The sequence below is a fragment of the Lonchura striata genome, chromosome 1, assembly GCF_046129695.1.
Source record: "Lonchura striata isolate bLonStr1 chromosome 1, bLonStr1.mat, whole genome shotgun sequence".
Taxonomy (NCBI): Eukaryota; Metazoa; Chordata; class Aves; order Passeriformes; family Estrildidae; genus Lonchura; species Lonchura striata.
Window position 1 is genome coordinate 83,597,379 of NC_134603.1, and position 19,533 is coordinate 83,616,911.

At 42.8% G+C, this 19,533-nt stretch overlaps 1 protein-coding gene across 1 annotated transcript in view; it reads left to right on the top strand.

Annotated features, from left to right (window-relative positions):
* NFX1 (nuclear transcription factor, X-box binding 1) overlaps nt 1-19,533 on the top strand; it is a 95,286-nt gene that overhangs the window by 50,042 nt on the left and 25,711 nt on the right. Inside the window, exons 14-18 of the mRNA XM_021540509.2 lie at nt 11,893-12,012; nt 12,668-12,747; nt 13,073-13,303; nt 13,585-13,658; nt 16,212-16,313. Of these exons, the coding sequence (XP_021396184.2) occupies nt 11,893-12,012; nt 12,668-12,747; nt 13,073-13,303; nt 13,585-13,658; nt 16,212-16,313 (607 nt within the window). The remainder of the gene's footprint in view (nt 1-11,892; nt 12,013-12,667; nt 12,748-13,072; nt 13,304-13,584; nt 13,659-16,211; nt 16,314-19,533) is intronic.

A 19,533-nucleotide genomic window follows, 5' to 3' on the forward strand; every position in this document is an offset into this window, starting at 1 on the left:
CAGGAATACATCTCTTGGGGAAAGTAAATAATGTCAGCATTAGAGGCAGTGCATTTAAAAAAAAAACAACATGTTTTCAGATACTGTATTTCTGCCTTTTGGATCAGACCTCTCTGCACTCTGTCCCCATTATCCTGATTAGTGCAACTAAGGGACTTCTTATTATAAGATTCTTCATATGTCATTTCTCATCAATAGCAAGTGACTAGTGTAGCTGTCTAACATTCAGGTCTTCCAAAGACCTTGGTGTCTAGTCTATCATCTTCCTGGACTAAAGAAGATTTTAGCTTTGAAGCATATAGTGTTAGAGGTTGTTTCAAGACCTGTAGTAAGGGACAACAAAACACTACTCTTTCCCATGCTTCCTTTCCACAGGACATTCATTTCCATGGACATTCTGAATATTTTCTACTTTTGCTTTCTAATTCTTTTTTTTAACCCATAACATTTTCTTCTCCCTAGCCTTCTTATTTGCTGTAATTTAGTCTCCTTTAGATAAAAATTGTGGTTTTTTTTACTAACTGCCATACTTCAGAATACATGGGCAAAGAGTAGCATCTAGCCTGAGATGCAACTGATGGAACAGATCATAAAAAATAACCAGACTTGAGAAATTTCTGAACATAACAAAAATCATTGAAAAGATGAAAGAAGTTTCAGATAGGAAATTTCACATCTGTTCCTCACCAAAAAGGTGAGAGATGTCTGAGCTTCACAAGTGATTGGATGAGTGAGGTATAGTGAACCTTTTTGGAAGTAGAATTTCTCAAGGCCAGCAGAACTCTGGTGACATTTCTTCTCTCTCTCAGCCTCTAAGTTATGAGGCTAGCCCAGGGAGACAAGGCCTTGAGGGGAGGAACATCAGGAGATGGGCAAAGATTTCCAAAAGAGGCTCTCACCCTGATGTAGTTGTCCAGCTCTTTATTCTATGGTCCGGGGGAAAGAGAGCGAACAGGAAGGGGCATTGCTTTATATAGCCTCTGGACAGGGAGGGCTTTTTTGGCTCTCTGCCAACCCCGTTGGGGTGGGAAGGAAGGGTCCAGGCTTATCTTTATCCAAGTCACAGGGGTCCCAGGGAATGGGGGAAAACATGGCCTGAACGCAATGTAACACCTTCCCCTTATTTGTTTAACAAGGTTACAGGAATTCACTGGGCTCAATTTAACCCTGAGTATGGGTTTCCCACTACCTACAGTTGGTGGCGTAGTCAGGCCTCCTCAGGTTTGTCAACTCTGTGTGGTTGACTTCTCAGGTAGAAGGTATGAGACCCTTGATAGCTTTGACAATCAAGTGACGTAGGATCCCAAATGCCAAGGTTACAAGAAACAGAATAACAAGGAGTAACAAAATCGATCTAACAACAGATGTCCACCACCCCGTGAATCCCCAGCCTTTGAACAGTTCTTTGAACCAATCCTCGGATTCTTGCTTCACTTGTCCGATCAGGCTGTTCATGCTTCAAAGGGCAGCATGGATGTTTGGAGCTTTTGCAGTCAGGTCCATGCAACAAAGTCCTTCAAATTCCTTGCATTCATGTCCATCCAGTAACAAAAGGAAATCTATAGCAGCACGATTTTGAAGCATGGCCTGTCTGGTAATTTCCTCATCTTCTAGGAGGGAGCTGGTGGCGACAGATGTTAAGTTTGCCTGTTTAACTACCCAGCACTCTAGGTGACCCAATTTGCCCAGAGCCTTGGCTGCTGCGACCCATGGAAGGAACAGGGACACAGCAACTCTTTTTGGCTTGGCCCAATGAAAAATTTCTGAGTTACAATTTGGGTCCAGATTGTCTGCACTCCTCTTTTGAATTTTGTTTGCTGATTTGTTTTTATGAGTCCATTTGCCAATTAGAGTTTGGTTGGGTGTCAATATGGACAGCTTCCCTATTGTACATGGTCCTCCTAAAAGCCGAGATGGAATTCCTGCCCATGCCTGATCCCCACAAATCAAGAACAATCCCTTAGGGGGACCTTTGGGACTTGAGTGAGATGGGTTGTCTGCCCCAATGTGGCTTGTGTTCTGACAGTACCTCCTTGCAGTGAACTCCCCACGGTGTTGTTTTATAACATGTTACTCATCAGTGTTGGAAGGTTTGTTTTGGGAGCACAGAAAAATGTACGCAGTAAGCTGCAGGAGAGGAACCCAATAGCTCTAATTCCTGGAGTTCCTGAGCCGTCCTGTCCTTGCATCCTGGGCAAACCTCGCAACAACTCCTCTAAGGATTTCAGGATCACCCCAACTTGCCTCTGATCTTTGTGTGGTCGGGGGGTGTGTGATTCTGGGATTTCGTTGGACCTATGTTTGTTCAGGCCTGCTGGAAATTCTCCAGCCTGCCATGGAATTCCTACCAGACAGGTGGACATAGGGTCCTTTGCTGCTGCAGTGGACAAGCAAATGTTTTCTTGCTGAAGTGTCTGTGCCAGGGTCACCCAGACATTTTGATGTGGCTGAGGGACGGTCCATACAGCTGCCTGATTGTTCAGCACATTAGCAGGATGACAGCTGGATGGGGTTCATCACAGGGTTGAGTGGGAGGTAGGTTTTCTCTAAAAGGGAAAAACAAACATTTTAAGAACATATTAAAGTTTCTGTTTCTGCGTGAAGGAATTCATGCTTAGGAACATTCCTCTTCTTCCATCTGGTGGTGTCTTCTCTTTGAATCACCAGCTACTTGCTTCCTGTCCCCTTTTGTCTGACCTGGATTCTTGGGGACAAAAGGTTTCACCCACTTCTGGGGAATCCACCGAGGTCCTGAGGGAGTAGCTACACACACATAGCCACAACCCCAGGTCACAAGTTCATAGGGACCCTTGGTTTCCCAAGTTTCTGGATCCCTAATCAAGACCAGTGGATGCTGAGACAGTTTGAACTGATTGCCACTGTTAAAGTGACATAAAACAGGTGGACTCATGTTTTCAAATGAACAGTTCAGAAAATTGATGGTAAACATGCAGAGCTTCTCTCATGGAGACATCCACGGAGCTGAACTGTTTTGTTCTTTCAGTACCTGTTTGAGCGTCTGGTGTGCACGCTCGACTACAGCTTGACCTGTCGAGGAGTGGGCGATGCCAGTTTTATGTTCTACTCCCCACTGTTGGAGAAATTCCAGAAACTCCCTGGATATATACGCTGGGCCATTATCTGTTTTAATCGTTTTTGGAACCCCCAATACTGAAAATGCTTGCACTAGGTGTTTGGCGTATGCCGCCCTTTGTCCTATATGAGCAGAGGCATACACTGCACTTGAGAATGCATCAACACTTACATGAACACATTCAAGGTGACCAAAACTCTGTGTGTGATGTCTGTCTGCCACACCTCACAGCTGCCAAGGCCTCTGGGGTTTACCACCATGCCCAACAATGGCACAGCCTGGAGCTGGCAACTGGGACAGTTGGTCACAATGGCTTGAGCCTGACTCCATGTTATCTGGAACTATTGAATCAGACCTGGCACATTCTGATGGTAGTGCTGGTGACTCAGCTTTGCCTGTTGGAAAACATCAGGGAGACGTGCTTTTTCGACTGGTGCAGCAAGGGAGTCTGCTTTGGATTCCCCTCTGCAATCTCACCTGGCAAATGAGTGTGTGACCTCATATGCATCACAAAGAATGGATGCTCTCGGTGAGAGATTAAATAAATCAGCCTTGAGAGCAACCTGAAGAGATATTCATTCTCTATTTCTTTGAGCACAGCCTGCTCCGTCCTGGACACTACCCCTGCCACATAGGCACAGTTTGTCACCAAGTTGATTGGCTCAGAAAACTTCTCAAAAGCTCTCACTACTGCAGCCAGTTCAGCCACCTGGGGGGATCCCTCCACAAGTTCGACATCAGCTTTCCAGTGCTGAGTCTGTGGCTTTCTCCACGTCATCACTGACTTTTGGGAAGTCCCAGATGCATCTGTGAACACTGTGAGAGCCTCGAGTGGTCTCCGACTCCTTCTCTCTTGAGGAATAAGGTGGAATTCCTCATTGAACAACTTGTGAAACAGGGCATGGACTGATATTTGTACCCTGTAGCTGTCCAGAGATAACTGGAGACTGGCGCTGCTCTGGAGCAAATGCTCAAACATCCCTTTGGTCAGTCTCTCAGGAGAGTTCCTTCCCTCCTCAGAAAGCCTGACTGGGAGGTGAATACATCCGAAGTCACACCCTGCTAATTTGAACAACCTCACCCTGGCCTTTCGAATCAGCTTTGCTATCAGCTCTTGTGGCTTAGTGCTGGTCTTGGATCTTTGGTGGGAGAGGAAAACCCACTCAATGATCAAGAGTGGATCCTTCTGCCCCTTGATCCATTGGAAAATCAACCCATGCAAGTGTGGCAGTTTTCCTAGAACAATGAACTGGAAAGGCATGTTTGGGTCACACCGATGTGCCTGCCTTTCTGACAAGGCCTTCCGTACCTTTTCAATTGCTGTCTTTGCCTCTGGGGTCAGTTCCCTGGGGGAGGCCAGCTGCCTCTCCCCCTTCAATAAATTGAAGAGACGGTCTAGATCCTCAGTTGTGAGGCCTAGCCAGGGTCTTACCCAATTCAAAGACCCACACAGCGAGTGGAGGTCTGCTAGTGTTCTGGGGTTGCAATTGATCTCCAATTTCTGAGGGACGATAGTCCTTGCAGAGATCTCCAGACCCAAGTATTTCCAAGGTGGCATCCTTTGAACTTTGTTTGTCTGCAATTGAAATCCAACAGAGGTTAAAATCTCAACCACAAGTGTGTATTGGAGTATAGAGTCATTGGGGGCACACACAAGCACATCATCCATGTAGTGGAGGATGATGGCATCCTTTCTCTCTGTACGTACTGGAGACAGTAGTGCTGCTACATACTGTTGGCATATGAAAGGACTGGATTTTAGACCTTGGGACAAAACTTTCCAGTGATAGCGCTTCATTGGGGCTTCTCAATTGATGGCAGGAACCGAGAATGCAAACCTTGGGGCATCTTCAGGGTGCAATGGAATTTGGAAGAAACAGTCCTTGATGTCTAGGACAGCCAATTGCCAATCTTGAGGGAGCATTGCTGGACTAGGCATCCCTGGCTGGAGTGGACCCATGTCCTCTACAATTTTGTTTATTTCTTGGAGATTGTGGAGCAATCTCCACTTGTTCTTCCCAGGCTTCTTTATTACAAAGACTGGGAAATTCCAAGGGCTGTCTGTCTCTTGTAGGTGTCCTTGAGCTAACTGCTCCTTCACAAGTTTCTCAAGCGCCTTGAGTTTTTCACTACTCAAAGGCCACTGTGCTACCCACTTTGGGGTGTTATCCAACCACTTTAACTTGTGGGTAGTGCGCGCCACGGCAGCTACTTCCAAAAATCCTGGGGAGTCTTAGGAATGATTAACTGGACTCCCCACTGGGACATGGTGTCTCTCCCCCACAGTGGAGCTTTATAGTCTGCCACAAATGGGTGAACACGTGCCAATTTCCCATCAGGTCTCTCAATTTGCACAACATTTTTGGAAATTTTAGGCAATGTGGTTCCTCCTATGCCCTGAAGTTTGCTTGCCACAGGTTGCAACTCCCAATGTGATGGCCACATGGTCTTAGGTATTACCATGATGTCTGCACCCGTGTCCAACCCCTTCTACCTGCAGGTGTTCTGATCCATGGGCAAGGTTGCATGCCTTTGAGGGTTTATCCTCTCCCACCACCTCTGCCCAGTAGACTTCTGGTGATTTTCCTTCTACTGTTACTTCTACTGGGATGGGAATGGCTTGTGCCAGAATTTGCCCCTTTTCTAGGTAAAATGGAGGGTGTGAGCAGCATGCCAACAGCGTAACGCTTAATGTCTTTCCTTTAGTAGTCATAAGGGCTACTTCAATCTCTGAAGGTGTGTGTGCTGTATCTCCAATGACAAAATACTCACTGTCCGGTTCCTTTTGGTATGCCTGCAGGTCCTGTGAGCTGTTTGACACGTCCACTATAATGACTTCCCAATCAATGGATCTGAAGTGAAACCCTTTGGCAGTCAGTAGGCGAGGTCTGCCTAGCAGCTGCCAAACCTTGTTAGTTGTACATTTTACATTTTTATTTTTCTGTCCCCCCCACCATGAGTCCCACCCTCCCCCTTATTTGTTAAGAGAGAGGCATTTTCCCATGTGGGTCCTGCTATATTTATATCTTGGCGCGTAGTTGTATTAGCAGCGGGCATGCGCTGTGCACTCAGTTTTTTTGTTTGTTGATCTTTCTCTGGTTGTGGTTGTGAGGACAGTTTCTGGCAAAGTGTCCTGATTTCTTGCAACGCAGGCAGATGATGTGCTGCAGCTTGTCTGATGACATTGGTTGCCTCCTTGGACTTGGTGTGGCCATGGCAGGAGGCTGTAGTTGTACAGCTCTTGTATGACTGTCAGGGGTATCGAGCAGCTCTGCTCTTCTGGCACAGGCATCAATCATCTGAGCGAGACTAGGTGATGGGTCTAGAGGAAGGCTGAGGTTAATTCTATGACAGGTCTCATTCGCATTCCTCTGAGCCATTTCTTTAATCAGCTCTGTCTGTACTGTAGGGTCCTGCACTTGTCTTTTGACTTGGGTTCTCAAGTGATGCACAAACTGCAAAAAACTCTCTGAAGGAAACTGTTTAATGTTAAGATAGCTGCCCTTAGCCTCAGTTACTGGTAATTGATAAAATGTTTTTTCTGCAGTGTTACAGATTTTTTCCAAAACTGACCTAGATAGCACTCGAGTTTGTTTTTCTGGTCAGTGCCAATCCCCTGTGCCGCATGGATGATCTATTGTAAAAGGGTTACCATCATTGTCCATGGCCTCACTGGGTGTTCATTGTATTTCCTGTAAAACTGCTGTTAAAGCTAACTTCCATTTATTTTCCCTTATCTCATATTCAGGTGTTAGTAAACATTTAAATAAATCAGTGATATCTTTTGGTACCATCTCATTTGAATTAAAGGTTGCCCTTATCATGCCTTTAACAATCTCACTGGATCTCCCAAATTCTCTCTACTTTACAAATCTCTGTTTTGTCTCTATATAGTAGTGGTTGATAAGCTCTGCTACCGTTTCTCCTACCTAGGTATACAGCAGGTGCTACAGATGGTATTCGTTAATTTCCAATGTCCATAGAGGCAGGGGTGTTTGCCCTCCCCACCCCCTGGGTCCTGGTGAGAAGCAGGTCACCCCTCCTTTCCCAGGCTGCCGGTGCTGTGGGGCAACCCCGAGCCCCGCCGGTGCTGTGGGCTGCTGGGCTGCTGTGTTCTGCCCCCGCTCCCTCCGGGCTGGGAGCCGTGCCGGGACTGGCCCCGCCCCTGTTCCCGTGGCAACGCAGAGGCAGGCATTGAGAAGCGGGGTGCGGGGAGCTGTTGGGGGCCGGATGGGTGGGTGAAGGGAGGAGAGGATTGTGAGGAGAGGAGAGCACATGGCTGCCGCCAGTATGCTGCCGCGTGTTCCTTGCTTGAGTCAGAAACACTGCCGGCCTATATTTCTCAGAAGAACCAGGTGTTACAGCGGGGTACAGGGTGGGTACAGCAATATCAGGGCTGGGATATTGAGGGGCTGTATAAGGACGGGAAAAGGAGTTACTCGGACTGTTAGTCTCTGTCTGTATGCTTTTTTCTGCCTCTAAAATCTGTTTTCGAGCTTGTAAAAATATCGGAATAAATAGAAAAGCTTTATGTTCACCATTTTCGACTTTTAAAGTTAATATCTGTCCCAAAACTATATTGAATTCATTTCCTGCACAGTAAAATTTGGTATTTCTTTTGTTAGCCAGCATACAAAACGCAGTAGAAGCTTATTTGGGAATGTTACCTTGTTTAAAATATTGTTAAGGTGTTTTAGTTTGCTCTTTTGTTTCACCGATACTTTTGCACCCATTATTTTAATCTTACGGATGTTTTATCCTCCACCAGACTCTTAAAACAGCACGATTTTTCGAATTCCCCGCTGTCAGCAAGGGAATCGGCGCGGGGGGGGGGGGGAGGGAGAGTGCGCGCTGCCCCGCCGGCAGAGCGGCTCCTGCTCTTTTTTCTCGGCTTTCCTGGGGCAGGGGGGTTCCCTGCCGCTGTCCCAGAGCTCCAGAACCCCTCCCGTCACTTACCCACCTCGGGAACGCGGCTTGTCTCGGTCAGAGCGGCTCCGCTCTGCCGCACCAGCCTGCCCATTCCGAGCTATGCGCGCAGGCTTCTAGCTTAGTCCCACGCAGGCAGCTCCCCACAGTTACTGTGGTAACCCCTCCCAGCTAGACGCGCACCCGGGGGAACGCGAAACGGAGGGACTCTTACCAATCCTGTTAACCGTGGGGTCGTGCGTGAAATCGCCTGAGGGTGCTTAGGAAAGGTCCCAACTTCTCCCTGTCACTCAAAGCCTTTAAAGGCAGCTAGAGTAACAGGGCAGTTGACTGTCCCAAAGAACTTTTGAGATCCTTTAAAATAAGGTCTCCAGCTACTGCGTGGGCTTTTCAACCCGCATTGGGGGCCAACTGACGTTTCTTCTCTCTCTCAGCCCCTAAATTATCAGGCTAGCCCAGAGATATGAGACCTTGAGGGGAGGAACATCAGGAGATGGGCAAAGATTTCCAAAACAGGCTCTCACCCCGATGTATTTGGCCAGCTCTTTATTCCATGGTCTGGGGGGAGGAGCAGGGGAAAGAGAGCGAACAGGAAGGGGCATTGCCTTATATAGCCTCTGGACATGGAGGACTCTTTTGGCTCTCTGCCAACCCCCTTGGGATGGGAAGAAGGGGTCTGGGCTTACCTTGATCTGAGTCACAGGAGTCCCGGGGAATGGGGGAAAGCATGGCCTGAGCGCAATGTAACACTCTGGTAGTTGTGATGCTGGTATAACCACATAATAATAGCATAAATAGCAGATTTGGGTACAGGTGGAGCTGAGGGGCCAGTGGCTGTACTGGGTTTGCATCCAGGGTTTGGAAGCAAGGAGCTACAGAATGGCCTTCTCTGCGAAGCTGCTTGAAGCTACCCTATGTCCAACAGAGTCAATGCCAACTGGTTCTAAGATGGATCCACCACTGGCCAAAGTCAAGCCAATGAGAAATGACAGTAACACCTCTGTGATAACGTATATAAGAAGGAAAAAAAAAATTATTAAACAGATGTAATTGCAGAGAGGAGAGGAGAGAAGGCAACTATGAAGACACTTAAGATCAGTTAAGAAGGGGGGGGAGGAGCTGCTCAGGTGCTAAAGCAGAGCAGCTGTTGGGAAAGACCATGGTGAAGTAGCTGTGGCCCTGCAGCCCATGGAGGTCAACAGGGGTACAGAGATCCACCGGCAGTCCACAGAGGAACCCCACACTGGAGCAGGTGGATGCCTGAAAGAGGCTGTGAACTGGTGGGAGTTCTGTGATGGAACAAGCTCCTGGCAAGGACCTGCAGACCTGTGGAGAGCAGAGCTCAAACTAGAGCAGGTTTCCTGGTAGCACCTGTGACTCTGGGAGAATCCCACATTGGACCAGGTTCTGTCTGAAGGACTGCACCCTTTGGAGCAGTGATCTACACTAGAGGAGTTTGTGAAGAACTGTTGCATGCAGGACGGACTCCTGTTGGAGAAGTTCATGGAGAACTCCCATGGGAGGGACCCAGCTCTGGAGCAGGGAAGGGTTCTTCTCCCTGAACAACAGGAAAAATGTGTGATCAACTGCCCCCATTCCCTGCCCCCTGCACCACTGGGGAACAGGAGGTGGAGCCTGGGAAAGAGGGAGGGATGGGGGGGAATTGTTTTTAAGATTTATTTCATTTCTCATATCCTGCTCTGATTTTATTAGAAATAAACTCAGTCAGTATGCTCAAGTGATGTGTGTGTGTTTTGCCCATTATGGTATTTGGTGAGTGACTTCTGGTCCTTATCTCAAGTCATGATACTTTGTTTCCCCTGCCTGTGGATGGGAGTGATAGAGCAGCTTTGGTGGGTGCAGGGCATCCAGCCAGGTTCAAGTCACTTCGGGGAAAAAATTATGTTGTTAGACTATTTGGGAGGAATCAAGGTGGATGCATGGACAATGGAGTGAACATGTGAAATAGAGACACCATTTGCACAAATGAAACTGTTGGTCAACTTACTTATCTGATAGAGATCTATGCACCTCATGTCCACTGTCATCTCATTCTCTGTTCAGTGTGTGAGAGTTCTTGAGTGCCAGCAGCTGGAGGCTTGGCTGCACATCATGGGAGCACATAGTCTTTATGCTAGCAACTGAGAGACCAGATTTGATGTATCCTGTGTGTGAACAGCTGCAGAATGGGATCTGGGTGCCAGCACATGGAAGGATGAAGGTTTGCATGCAATTTTCTAATAATGTTGCTTCAAAGCTGGATTGAATAGCTAGTAGGAGATCTGCCTCTGGAAATAGCCAAGGTTTCAGCCAGTGCCTGGGAAAGGAGTCTGTCCTTTCAGGCATGGATAGCACAGCCTGTGCTAAAGGAAAAGAGTCCATCCTTTCAGGCATGGATAGCACAGAAATACTAGCACAGGCATGGATATTAGACATCCTGTACTAGTATTTCAGATTCATGAATGTGGTGTGCATGTGAATTTGGAGTGAATTTTGTGTGTGTGTGTGTGCATGTGTGTGTCTTCACTAATAAGCTTCAGTCCTGATGAGCTGAAGAGAAGGAAGAGGACTTAGCTGTTGGTGTTCCTATTTACTTGAATCTTGTTATTCGGTTGGCTTTGTGTTAGTCTGTGTATCTGGTCATGTTATTGCCATGTATATATTGTGTGTCTTATGTCTCTGGAATGTGTTTTCAGTCCTGCCCTAGGCTGGACCTGCTTATTGATCTAGCAGCCATCAATATCTATGGAAGTGGGACAGTAGGAACGCTTGGGTGTTTAGAGTTCAACAGGTTTTGCTTTGGTAGACTAGGAAGGAAGAATCATGTGCTTCCAGAGTTAGAGTTAGAGAACTTGCTGAGTTCCAAAGCTCCCTTAATACACTTCTCGTCAGGTTAGAATTGTTGGTTTGTATTTGTGTTACCCCTTTAATCTCTTAACCTCCCCCACCATTTTCTGTTGTTTTCCACTACTTCTTTATTTGCTTATAGACCAATCATATTCTCTTTCTGTTTTCTTATCTCCTTCTGTATGATGTCAAATGTTTTCTTAGTGTTGTTTTTCTAAGCATTTATCTGTTTGAACTGTAGTGTGCATTCCAGTCAGTTTGCCAGTTTTTATATAGTCTGAAAAAAGCAGGGAATTGTATTAATTTTTGTGCAGTGTTTTCATTAGGGTGGTGTATGTAAGTACTTCTATTACTTTGTATATTACTGAGATTTGGATCTTATAGGACTTTAAAACTTGTTTCCTGAGCATGGAAGATAAAAAAAATGCACTCAAAATAAAATGGGTACTGCCTGAGACAAAGAACTTCCAAAACATACAAAACTGGGTTTGAAGTATTTGGACACATTCATAAAATGCTTATGAGGATCCATGTAATAATAAATACCAAAAAGAAGACCTGTTGTCCTTTGGTAATTTTCTTTGGAATCTTTATAATACTATATGCAGGGCTTGGCAAAATGACAAAATCTAAACATTGGTCTGACAAAGTGATATCAGGAAGTTTGGAACACAAAATTTTGATGATGGGCCTTCTGGAAAGGAATTCAAGAGATACTTCCACTTTTTAAATCAAAGGTAGAGCAGCAAAGCTTTCAACTTGACATGAGCCTTTTGCTTGCTCTGGTTCAAAATACTGATGTGAAAGAACTGCTCTAAAAGCAAAGTATAATTTCTAACCAAGTCATCATAGCCTAGTTTTCTTGTAGGAATCACAAATGCTAATAAATTCACTAATTTCAAATATTAGTGCTTAATAGTAAAAAACTAAGCTGGAATAAAACATTTTCATGTTAAGTAAAAATTTCTCATAAAGGAAGCATGCAAATAGATGTAGTCATTAGGATATATTTGACTTTTTTTCAGGTTTTGATGAGTTAACTTGTTATTGTGGTGAATCTGTGATTTACCCCCCTGTTCCCTGTGGCACTCAGCCACCAGAGTGTAAAAAAACATGCACCAGGCCACATGACTGTGATCATCCAGGTAAGTCAAGCCATTCAGTTTTGATTGGGTTTTTTAGGGTTGGTTATTGGTTTTTGTTTGGTTGGTTTTGTTGTGTGGTGGCTTTTTTGTTTGTTTGTTTAATTTGGGCTTCTTTTAATCAAAAGAAAAGTAGAAAAGTGTACATAGGTCTATTTGAAAATATATATCCAAACCTACCAGCTAAAAACTTGCAATAAATACTACTAATGGTGCTTCTCACTGGTAAAAACACTGGCGTTTTTTCTTACTAATCACAATACATTAAATGCTGTATTCCAAAGATCAAATGCTCTATTGAAACTGTACCTAATCTAGGGAACAGTTAATTTCTATGTTCCTTGGAAATTCACTGGCCAATCACAAAATAAATAGCATGGGTCGAACAGTTTCTGACAAATTTTGCCTGAGAGTATAACCCTACTCACAAGTTAGAAAATGACCTGCTATTTAATTTAGAGTGTATAGAGAATAGTCACATAAACACTTGGCATCATAATTTTTAAAGAATACGTTATTTTTTAATGATGCATAATCCTTCCCATAAATTGTGTAGTTTTGCATTCTCGTGCTTAATAGCCTTTACTGTCTCCGTTAATGTATTCAACCGAAGTATGCTAATAAAACTGTTTCGGCTTTTATATTTCTGTGACTGCAGTGTACCATTCATGTCATAGTGAGGAGAAATGTCCTCCCTGTACCTATCTCACTCAGAAATGGTGTATGGGCAAGCATGAAGTAAGTCTGGACAATTAATGTTTTTGAATACTAAACAATTTTTTAGGACTGTAGGCTTAGATTTTTGTGTCATCTTTGAAATGGAATATGTTACTGGAGTTGGAGTTTAATGTGATTAAATTGGAGAAATATACCTTTTATTCCATATGCATGCAAACCAACTGCTGTATTGGACTATAGTATAAAACAAAACTCATTCTTTGATCATTTAGTATTAAGACTCTTATGTGGACAGTGCCAATGAAGGTGTGAACAGTAAAAGCACTTTGAGATTTCCATTGATAATTTTTACTGTTAGTGTCGTCTTCTTCCTTTCCTCTTTCAGCTGCGAAGTAATATTCCTTGTCATCTCACTGACATTTCCTGTGGACTTCGCTGCAATCAAATGTTAAAATGTGGAATGCACAAATGTAAAAGAATCTGTCATAAAGGAGAATGTCTTATAGATGAAGAGTGTAAACAGCCATGTATTATTCCAAGGCTGTATTGTAATCATCCATGTATGGCTCCATGTCATCCTTCTTCACACTGCCCGACAACATCCTGCAGTGCAAAGGTTAGATACCTAAAGAAAATTCACTGCAAAGTCACAGGTGAATTATATGGTTTAATTATCAGACAGTAACAGTTGTGACGTTTGTATATTGATAGCATAACATTTTTTCTGTAAACTTAAAATACTAATTTTTTTAAAACAAAACAATTCATCACTTTTAATTAGCCATTATTCCACTAAAATGGACCTTCTAAAATGAATAAGTTTATATCCTTCACACCCCTCCATGGCCATAAAAAAGACAAAACTTTAAAAATCTGCTCACTTATGTGATATGGCAGGTTGATCTTCAGTGTGAATGTGGAAGAAGAAAGGAGAGTATGATATGCTCAGAAGCATCTAATACATATCAAAGGTAGGTATGATAGTTCTTTCAATTCCTTACTGGACCTACTGCTTCGCAGTTTGATTAAATTGCAGATTTGACTAAATATGTTTAGTTGACAAGTTTTTTCACTTTTTTGTACTTTGACATGTGGTAGTTTTGTGGAGGGTTTTGGTATTTCCCTGAGCTTTTGTACCAGCTATGCTGTATTAGAACTAATTTCTTTTTTTTACTGTTGTTAGTCTAGCTATGTTGGTATGTCAAAGCTTGACTCTTCCATATATGGAACTGTATTCTACCCACACAGAGCAATTAGGTACAGACAAATTTGTCAAGTCCAGATTCAGGCTTCTGAATGTAGGTGATTGCAGTCCATATGTGACTTGCTGTCCAAGTTTCCAATCATGTATGATGGAACCTAGTCAGTAGAGATGATGGATGCTGAAGAGTGATTTAAAGTAATTCTCGAATAGCAAAATTTAGGCAGGAGAGCTTTGGCATTTAAATCTTGGGTTTTAATATGCAATCTGAGCCCTAACCAACTGTATAACAACGTCCAGATCCTATGTATAAACTTAATTTTCTCTCATAGGAGAGAGAGCAAGGAATGGACAAGGAAAAGAAGAAAAGTGGGGCTTTGGAACTGTTGCAATGAATATAACAAAACAGTAATAATAATAACTTTTAAAAATCTTACTCTGAGGCTGTGATTGAAAGGGAATAAAAAAATTAGTCTAAAGAGTTGGTTTGTGATCAGATTTCTGCTTGTATTCTAGTTGTTAGGCAATCAAAGTCTGAGATTCTTCCTATCTTTCAAAGAAAGTTTCTTAATGATGGTTTTATTTGGAATTGGTATTTAAGGGCCTTTTTTTTTATCCTAGCCCAGCATAGGGTATGCTGCTTGGTTTCTGCTGAACACTGTCCATATTCAAGTTCTGACAGAAAATAGTTCAGCTTAGGTACTTAATATTACCTAATGAAAACAAGGAGAAAAATGTGCTAATTAGAAACAAGAACAGTTGTAGTCAATACTAAGTTGAATGCAAGATACATGTACAGAAGTTTGGTATTTCTGGTATTTTCATTCCTATGAATACAGATCAGAAGACTGGCTCAATGTTGAAATACCAGTTTAAATTGACAAATGCTTGTCATTAATGATAAGTTCAGAAGATAATGTACAAGTCCAGATTTTTGAAGGCTGTTATTTCTCTGCTGTTTTATAACTCGGGCATTGCCTAAATATTAATGCAAGGAAAATTATTCTTTTAAGCCAGTGAGAGTTCTTGCATGTGTACGGTGAATACATATATATATTTATTTCTCTGATCAGAGCCCAAATCTAGAGGAAGGGAGACTCTTCTGTTTAAACCAGATGTTTGTATCAGTCAAAATATGTTCATATGTGCTTACAAATTACTCTTGATTTGTGATAGTAATGTGCTATTCAAGTTTGATAACTCCAGCAGTTCAGGTTCCTGAAAGATTATTCTAATTTTTTTGAGATAAGTTTGCCATTTTTCCTACCTATCACCAAACCAAAACAATGATAACAAAAAACATTAAAAAAAAACAAAACAAAACAAAACAAAAAAAACTACAACAAAGTAAAGGTCAGCAAATTAGGGGAGTATCCAAGTTTTCTCAAAAATTTTAGAGAACTGATGAAATAGCTTTGGGCTTTGTCATGAATGTTGGTGAAAGAATGTCCAAGGGAACAGGAAATACCTGTGCTGCTATAACTGTACATATGGCATAAATTATGATGCCATATCATCTAATGTCCCATTACCTATACTTTGCCATCAGCTGATTAATATTAAGTGCCTCTGAGTGATTTTTTGTTTTATGTACTATGATTATTGTCTTTCCTGATAGGTGGTTGGTTCTTTGAATGTGATGAAAGACATAAAAAGAAACATACAGACACAAACATATCCTTTTATTTTCATGTAACAGAAAAGCTAGTTCAAGAGGATACAATATTTCATTTTTAGGAGTTTGTTTGAAAATTATGTGGGATATTTCCATTAAAAATTCTTGTATATTTCAGTTATACAAATTTTGGAAGACTTTTTATTGAAAGGAATTAGGAAGAATCTTTATAAAGAAAATAGTAATGATCTTGGTAGGCATTTTGTCCTTTCCTTGTGGGTTGTGTTAACCATATTTCCCAAGCAAATTTCTAAGTACTTTATAAATTCACTTGACAGATTTTAGTTGCACACAGTTAAAGAAGAATCAGATAAAATGATAGTTAAAGCTATAGGGTCAGCTGTAGTTTGTATAACTAGCAAGTGAGGAGAAAGAATATTTGCCTTGCATAATTCAACTTGCATAAGAAGCATGTCCATTTGTTAGTGTTACTCTTAGTTGAGGGAGATGAGAGTAGAATCTTGATTTATGTAACTAGATTAGACTCCTAAAACTTGGTGATGTAGAACTAGATTTCCATTTTGTAATCTAATGAGAAAACAATCAGTCTGTCTTATTTTTCCACCTAGAGGTTAAATCTGCACCCTTATATACCTTTTCAGAAGTTTATGTGTTGCCGTAAATGAAATCTACCACTCTCTTTTTCAGAATAGCTGCTATATCTATAGCAACTAAGCTAACAGATCTACAGCTTGGGGATTCAGTGGAAATCAGTAGGCTTATTACAAAAAAAGAAATGAAGCAGGCCAGGTAAGGAGATGCATGTAGTAACATATTAGAAGCCTTTGTGTGTACCTGAAGCATAGGTGACATGCAATATATATATTAATATGGTGACAAAAATGTCAGCTGTAATATCAGCCTGACTCTACTTTAGCAATATGCTTAAAGAGTGTTTTGCAGTTCTGTGGTTTTTCGTGGTTTTCCTTTCATGTAGAATGAGTTCTCTGTCATTGTATGGTTGGTTGTTATAATTAAGTGTGGAACAGTACAACAGTGGTTTCAGAGTTTTTTTTCTACTCTGCCAACTCATTGGAGTTCCTCTGGATTTTTTTCAGATTTCTAGATACAGCAATAGGCTTTATCTTCTTTTTCAGCAATCCAGTGTTCCTTTCTGGATTATTGATAGGCCATATTTTCTCCTAGTCATCATTGTACTATTTACAGTATTTTTGTATTACGTGATTTAGAATTTTTCATGTTTGTATTCCAGTTTGATTGGTGTTTTGGTGTTGTCATCCTGGCTGGCACCACAAACCGGATTTTAATTTTGTGACATAAGTTTTCCTGATGTTCCTCAGGATTGTCCCTTTACTTCTAGTATAATTTCTTTATAAAGTTGTCAACTTTCTCCAGCATCCTTCTGTCAAAAACTTGACCTACTGAAGTCTTCGCATTTGAAGTCCCTAATCTCTGGTTTTAGTTTATTTTTATTACCATGTCTTTTTTTTTTTCTATATTGCATTTGTTTATTTCAGAGTCAGTCTATTATGTGTGTTAAAATCTAATGTTCCTTTATATTGTGTAAGTTCAAAATAATGACATTTCCCATATAGTTGTTTCATGATTTCTTGTACCAAAAGCTAGCGCCAGCATACTTAAGAACTTTTGTTATTGTGTTGTAGTCAGTTACACATTTCTTTTGGTGTGGACACACACTGCCCTTTCCTTGAACAGTTGAAATTACCAGAGATGGCTTTTCTTTGTACAAGTCTTTCGTAATATCATTCCTAAACTGTGATAGGTAGCCTTTTTCCACAGAATCACAGAATCTCTAGGTTGGAAGAGACCTTCAAGATCATCAAGTCCAACCCATGCCCTAACACCTCAACTAAACCATGGCACTGAGTGCCACATCCAGTCCTTTTTTAAACACATCCAGGGATGGTTACTCCACCACCTCCCAGGGCAGACCATTCTAGTACTTTATCACTCTTTCCATAAGAAACTTTTTCCTAATATCCAACCTATATTTCTGTTGGCGCAGCTTAAGACTGTGTCCTCTCATTCTGTCAGTTGCTGCCTGGAGAAAGAGACCAACCCCCACCCGACTACAACCACCTTTCAGGAGGTTGTAGAGAGTGATCAGGTCACCTCCAAGTGTCATTTTCTCCAGGCTAAACAACCCCAGCTCCCTCTGTTGTTCCTCATAGGGTTTGTGTTCCAAGCCCCTCAACAACCTTGTTGCCCTCCCCTGGATGTGCTCAAGCGTCTCAACATCCTTCCTAAACTGAGGGGCCCAGAACTGGACACAGCACTCAAGGTGTGGTCTTACCGGTGCCAAGTACAGGGGAAGAATGACCTCCCTGCTCTTGCTGGCCACACTATTCCTGATACAGGCTAGGATGCCATTGGCCTTCTTGGCCACTAGGGCACACTGCTGGCTCATGTTCAGCCGGCTGTTGACCAGTACCCCGAGGTCCCTTTCTGCCTGGGCACTGTCCAGCCACACCATCCCCAACCCCAACGTTGCAGGGGGTTATTGTGGCCAAAATGCAGGACTCCACACCTGGACTTACTAAAGGTCATCTTATTGGACTCTGTCCATCCATCCAACCATTTGAAATCTCTCTGCAGAGCCTTCCTGCCTTTCAACAGATTAACACACACTCCCAGCTTAGTGTCATCTACAAATTTACCAATGGAAGACTCAATACCTTCATCCATGTCATCAGTAAAAATATTGAACAGAGTTGGCCCCAGCACAGACCCCTGAGGGACACCACTAGTGACTGGCTGCCAGCTGGATGCAGTACTATTTACCACCACTCTCTGGGCCTGGCCATCCATTCAGTTCTTAACCCAGCAACAGTGCTCCTGTCCAAGCCTGTTGGCTGCCAGCTTTCCCAGGAGTATGCTGTGGGAGACAGTGTCAAAGGCCTTGCTGAAGTCCAAATAGCCAACATGCACAGTCTTTCCTGCATCCACCAGATAGATGACCTAGTCATAAAAAGAGACCAGGTTAGTCAAGCACAACCACCCCTCCTAAGCCCATGCTGGGTAAGTCTGATAGATACCCTGGCTGTCCTGTAAGTGCTGTATGATGACACTCAATATAAACTGCTCCATCACCTTACCAGGTACTGAAGTCAGGCTAACTGAACTGTCTGGCCTACAATTACCAGGATCCTCCTTCCCACCCTTTTTATGATTGGGCATCACACTGGCCCACTTCCAGTCATCTGGAACCTCACCAGTGAGCCAGGACTGGTGGTACATGATGGAGAGTGGCTTTGCAAGCTAATCTGCCAGCTCCCTCATCACCCTGGGATGGATCCCCTCTGGTCCTATAGATTTATGAACATCCAAGTGTTTCAGCACTTCTCTGACTGCCTTCTCCTGGATAACAGGGGGGGGCTATTCTGCTCCCCAATACCATCTACCAACCCAGAATGACAGTTGTCCTGAGGACAAACTATCCCACTAAAGACTGAGGTAAAGAAGGCGTTAAGTACATCCACCTTCTCATCTGCAGTTACTAAGTTCTTTCCCTCATCCAATAGAGAACAAAGTTTGGTCTTACCCTTCCTTTTGCCGTTAGTATATTTGTAGAAACGTTTTTTATTATCCTTTAAAAAAGTTGGCAAATTAAGTTCAAACAGAGCTTTGGCCTCCCTAATTTTTTTCCTACGTGCCCTAGCAACCCCCTTAAATCCTTCCTGAGAGATCTGACCTTCATTCCAAAGATGATACATCCTCTTTTTATTCCTAAGTCCTTTCAAAACCTCATCGTCCATCCAAGCCTCATCTGCTCATCTTTTGGCACCCAGTAACAGTCTGTTCTTCTGCCCTCAAGGTCTGCTTTGATGCACGCCCACCTTTCCTGAACTCCTTTGTTTTTAAGTGTTGCTTCCCAAGGTATTCTCCGAGTCTCCTAAATAGGCTCTGGAAGTCCAATGTAAAAGTCTTATTGAAATCCTCCTGATTTCACCAAATATCAAGAACTCTGTAATTTCATGATCACTGTGCC